The following is a 5,104-nucleotide window of genomic DNA, read 5'->3' as shown; positions in this document are numbered from 1 at the left end:
CCCAGTCACGCCCCCAGTAGCCCGTTTTTCGCCGGCTCGGGCCGAAACTGGTGCCGGCGGACCCGAGCCAAACCCGGCGCGCTGGGGGCGCCTGGGGGCGCCGGCACAAGCGAAAATGGGCGGTGGGGCCGCTCTGTCGGCGAGTCGAGTGCCTCTTCCCACCGTTTCTTCCCGCTTTTCCCCCACTTCCCTCCCATTCCCTCCCTTCCTCCCGCCAATCTCCCTCCCGCTTGCGTCCCAGCCGCCGCCATGCCGTCAAAGAAGTACGTGATCCCCCACGTGGCGACCACCGCAACCACCTCCATCGCCCAGCCGAAGCAGAGGAAGCCGAGGGCGCCGCCGTCCAAGCCACCGGGCATGACAAACGCGGAGTAGAGGGCGGAAGTTCAGCGGCGGGAGGCTGTCACCGCCGACCGGTAGAACAGGGCCATCGCCAAGAAGGCCCGTGACAATGCGGCGCGTGCCGCTGCGGCTGCGGCGGACCAAGCCTAGGCCGACGCGTCTCGCGTGGGGATGATAAATCCACCCGGCGGTCATGCCCAATACGCACCTTGGAGCCAGCAAAGCGTCGGCTCTCCGTCCGGCTTCTCATCTTCGCTGCAGCCATGGGGATGCACGCCGTCGCCGGGCAACGCCGACGGGGACGCGCACGGTGGGTTCAACCCCATCGTCACCTTCCCCCATGGACACCCGGCCCAGCGCACGCCCTCGCCCGCCTTCGCCGGCGTGCAGTGCCCTCCATACAACTAATCACCGCCGGCGTACGCATGCTCCCCGACGCCCCCTCTCCGCCGTGGCGCGCTGCCCTTCTCACAAGCTTCCACGTCGCACCTCGGCGACACCGACGAGACCGACGCCGACATGGACGACATCATCGCGGCAGGCTCGGCCGCGGCCGCCGTGTCCCCCGGTTTGCTACCCCGGACGACACGGTGGACCTCAGCGGTGGCATGGACAGCGAGCTCGACTACGGCGAAGAGGAGCCGGAGGAGCAGCAGGAGGAGGAGGAGGAGGAGGAGTCGGCGACTGTTCCGGCCAGGAGGTGCAAGAAGAAGAAGGGGCGGCCAGGAACGGCGAGCCGCGCATCAAGTGGGCGTCCAAGGAGTAGGAATGCCTCGCCGAAGCGTGGAAAGTTGTCTGCCTCGACCCAACCACCGGCACGAACCAGAGCATCGAGACATACTGGGAGCGCATCAAGGCCGAGTTCGACGAGCGCAAGCTCGTCGATCCCTACTTCAAAGGCGTCTACATGCAGCGCGGGGCGAAGGCAATGGCGAACCATTGGGGGCTCATCTAGGCGGCGTGCAACAAAACACGCTGTTCTCCTGCTTCTCTTCGCCGTGTGCGCCCGCCAACTGTTTGTTCCTCCGCACAGCTGGTGCGCATGTTCGCCTTGTATCGTCAGGGCAACCGCGACCAAGAATTCAAGTACCTCCACATTTACAAGCGCATTGACAAGTGCGAGAAGTGGGCGGAAGTCCGGCGCACCCTCGACAAGGCCAAGGAGACCTACAAGCCGGACGCGCCGACGCCGGGCGCGTCAGAGGGGCGGCCGGACGGCAACAAAGGGGCCAAGAAGGGGAAACACGCCGACGCGGCTACCGCGCGAGTGCAGGAGTCCATCGAGCATTGCCTCGCCGACGCACAAGCCCGGGGCGTCTTGCGTGAAGAGAAGACCGAGGCGCGGTGGTCGGCGTTGATGACGAGCAGCGCCGTCAAGCTCGACCTACTCCGGACCAACGTCGCCGCGAAGAAGAGGAACACCGACCTGGCTTTCCGGCTGGGCGGGGCGGACATGCTCCAGAGCAACGATGAGGCGGTCAAGGCGTGGTACTTGGCGGAGCCTAGCCTCATCCTGAACCAGCTGCCGTCGACGGCGCCGCCAACTCCCACGCCCACGCCGACGCCGCCAAGCCCGAGCGATGGTGCCTCCACGAATCCCCGCAGTACAGAAGCCACGCCGACGCCGCCCAGCACAGAAGAAGCTCCGACCCCGCCAAGCCCGCGCACGCCGACGCCGCCGACGCCGGAGGCCGACCTCGCCATCTGATGCGATGCACGCGCGTCCTTTCTTTTTTGTACGCCGAACTTTTCATTCAATCGCCGAACTGTGGCCGCATGATCGCCGGATTTGTGGCGTCAATTTTGTGAGCGGGAATGAACTACGTTTGAATTTTCCGCGGGTTGGGGGCGGCGCCTGGGGGCGTGGCTGGGAGCTAGGTCGCCCCCAGGGGCCGATCTAGCAACGGTTCGCCCCCAGGCCGCTCTTTTTCGGCGCCCTGGGGGGCTGAACGGCTGGAGATGCTCTAAAGGACTTATTTGCAAAAAAAGCATAGACCATTCATATTCACTCAAGCGCACGAAAATCAAAGCGTCGACGGGGGGAATCGTAAAAAGGCATCAAGATTATCACCAGATTGTCATCGGTCCGGCTCATAGTGAAGAACCCGCCTTGACTGGACTACTGAGGATCATAGTGAAGAACCCGCCTTGATTATCACCAGATTGTCATCGGTCTGGATCAAAGCCGAAGACGTGAGCCCAATATTACATCGTCATTGAAGTTCGGGGACTACTGAGAAAGTCCTGGATTATGGGGTCCTCGGGCGTCCGGGCTGTACGGCATGGGCTGGACTGATGGGCCGACAAGATACAAGATAGAAGGCCTTTCCCCGTGTCCGGATGGGACTCTCCTTTGCGTGGATGGCAAGCTTGGCGCCCGGATGTGTGGTTTCCTTCCTCTGTAAACCGACTTTTATAACCCTAGGCCCCTCCGGTGTCTATATAAACCTGAGGGTTTAGTCCATAGAGATAATCACAATCATATAGGCTAGACATCTAGGGTTTAGCCATTGCGATCTCGAGGTAGATCAACTCTTGTAACCCCTATACTCATCAAAGTCAATCAAGCATGAAGTAGGGTATTACCTCCATTAAGAGGGCCCGAACCTGGGTAAACATCGTGTTTCCCTTGTCTCCTGTTACCCTTGATCCTCAGACGCATAGTTCGGGACCCCCTACCCAAGATCAGCCGGTTTTGAAACCGACACCACCCCTGCAGGTGTACATAACCTTGGCTCCACCGTTCATCATATTACACCAAGCAGTCGAGGGATTACGCCTCGGTGTCCAATGGCCACGAGCATCATAGGTTTTTTTTTATCACGCTTTGGTTTCTATTATCTAATGAGGTGTTCTGAGCAAGAGACCAGAGATCCTATAATGTTTTTCCTAAATGTTTATATCTAACAAGTGGTGCTTTCCTCTTCAAATTATTGGTCATGGAGATCGGAGACATGATTTGGAGACCATGGGACAACATAACTTCACTCTCGTCAATAAAGTGCACTCTATGGTTAGTAATAAAAATGCACATATCTCATTTGCCAGGGCGTGACATGCTAAAAGAATGAAAATTTAATACTAACGTAATGTAATTAAGTAATCAACCTCTTTCATATAAATTCATTCATTGTCAAATACAGTACAATACAAAATTGGCGGCGATGAAGATTAGTTTGGAGTAATGATCAGGCGGCGATGATGGAGTATGACTCCACGATGAAGAGCGGCCTCTGCCGGAGCAGCCGGCACCGCCGCACGCTCTGCATCAGCTCCTCCCTGTCCCCCACCCGCGACGTGAACAGCAGCGACGCGCTCTCCTCCTCAACCTCTTCCTCGTCCTCCTCGTCGGACTGCATGCCAGTGGACGCGGCGGCCACCGCGGCGGCCAGCGTCGTGGTGGACGACGGCACCCGGCGCAACCCCGACGTCACGGTCGGAGCGGCTAATTCGTCCTCGGTAGCTCTGCAGCAGCGCGATGGGGACGGGATCGTGTTCACGTCGTCGGTGGTGACCGGAGCGCCGCCGACGAACTTGTTGATGACGATCCTGGAGCACCGCTGCGCCTTGCCGGACGCCGCCACCACCTCCACCACCATGCCCCTGTCAACCACCTCCACCTCGTCCTCCCCCTCCTCTTCCACTTCTTCATGCTCGACAATGTCCTCAACATCCTTCTCTTGCAGCATCTGTTCTTGGTCTGGCTGTTGCTGTTGCACCATGCTCTGCTTCTGGTGGTCGAGGACAGAGTCCGAAGCAGAGTAGTCCACGAAGCAGAGCTTGAGGCGGCCGTCCTGGCGCTGCGCGTGGAGGTACCCCTGGGGCTTCGCGGCCACAGCCTCGAGCACGAGGCGCCCGTCACGGCGGTGCGGGCGCACCCGCAAGCACGGCCCGCCGTCGTCGCCGCGGTGGCGCGACATGGACGGTAGCGGCGGCGGGAACGCGCGCTGCGGCCGGGCGCGGTGGTACTGCACCGCGCTCAGCTTCAGCTCCCCGGCCGCCGTCTCTTCCTGCTCTTCTTCTTGGGCGACGGCATCCTCGCTCTGGTGGGACGACAGTGGCGGCGCGTAGAGGAGGGACGCCAGGTCGAGGAAGTCGCCGCGGGTGCCGGTCTCGCAGCCGAGGCTCTCCGTGCAGAGGCTCAGGCTCTCGTGGCTCATGGACCGCCGCACCGTCCCCATCGGGTAGCCGGCCCTGGCCTTGACCGCCGGCGGCTCGGGCTTGGTGGCCGGGGCCTGGATGGCGCTCCACATGTCCAGCTGCCGCGGCGGGGGCGTCATCGGCGCCGGCATGCGAGTGTGAGTGTGAGGAGGAGCGACGTCCAGCGCCGGCATGACATGGCACACAGCCACCGTCATCTCGAACGATCTACAGAAAGACCAGAGCGCAAGAAGAAGATCGGTGAAGATCGCACCGGTGGAGATGAAGCTTCCAAGCGGGGTTGTGTAGTGAGATTGTGAGTGAGTGAGTGAAGTGGTGAGTGGGGGTGAGAGGGTATTTGTAGGCGGGAAGGGGGAGCCTTTCAGCCGTCCAAATAGAAGTTATATTTATTTGGCTGCTAAACAAGTTGTCAAGCATGCTTGAAACACTAACACGAACATCCACAAAAAAGAATCAGAATTTTATTTAAACAATTTACCATTTTTGTGTGTTACTGTTCATCTCGGAGCAAATGCTCCCGGGAGCCAAAAGGCGATGTAGTACGTTTGCAAAACAAGAAAGTACATTCCATCTTCTCTTTTCTTTAGCAGCTAATAATGCT

General features: G+C 59.8%; 1 protein-coding gene across 1 annotated transcript; it reads right to left on the bottom strand.

The window, feature by feature from the left end:
* Nucleotides 1-3,437: 3,437 nt before the first annotated feature.
* On the bottom strand, nucleotides 3,438-4,815 carry LOC109757542 (uncharacterized). The gene has a single exon (XM_020316360.4). It carries the CDS (start codon nucleotides 4,698-4,700, stop codon nucleotides 3,531-3,533), a length of 1,170 nt encoding a protein of 389 aa, XP_020171949.1. The 5' UTR covers nucleotides 4,701-4,815; the 3' UTR covers nucleotides 3,438-3,530.
* Between the last annotated feature and the right edge of the window lie 289 nt (nucleotides 4,816-5,104).

This window comes from Aegilops tauschii, chromosome 5, assembly GCF_002575655.3.
Source record: "Aegilops tauschii subsp. strangulata cultivar AL8/78 chromosome 5, Aet v6.0, whole genome shotgun sequence".
Lineage (NCBI taxonomy): Eukaryota > Viridiplantae > Streptophyta > Magnoliopsida > Poales > Poaceae > Aegilops > Aegilops tauschii.
The sequence above is the reverse complement of the archived record's forward strand: the minus strand, read 5'-3'. Positions and strand labels throughout refer to the sequence as shown.

What these genes read in the sequence shown, in the direction of transcription:
- LOC109757542 (XM_020316360.4), bottom strand. Translation starts at nt 4,700, where the DNA reads ATGACGGTGGCTGTGTGCCATGTCATGCCGGCGCTGGACGTCGCTCCT.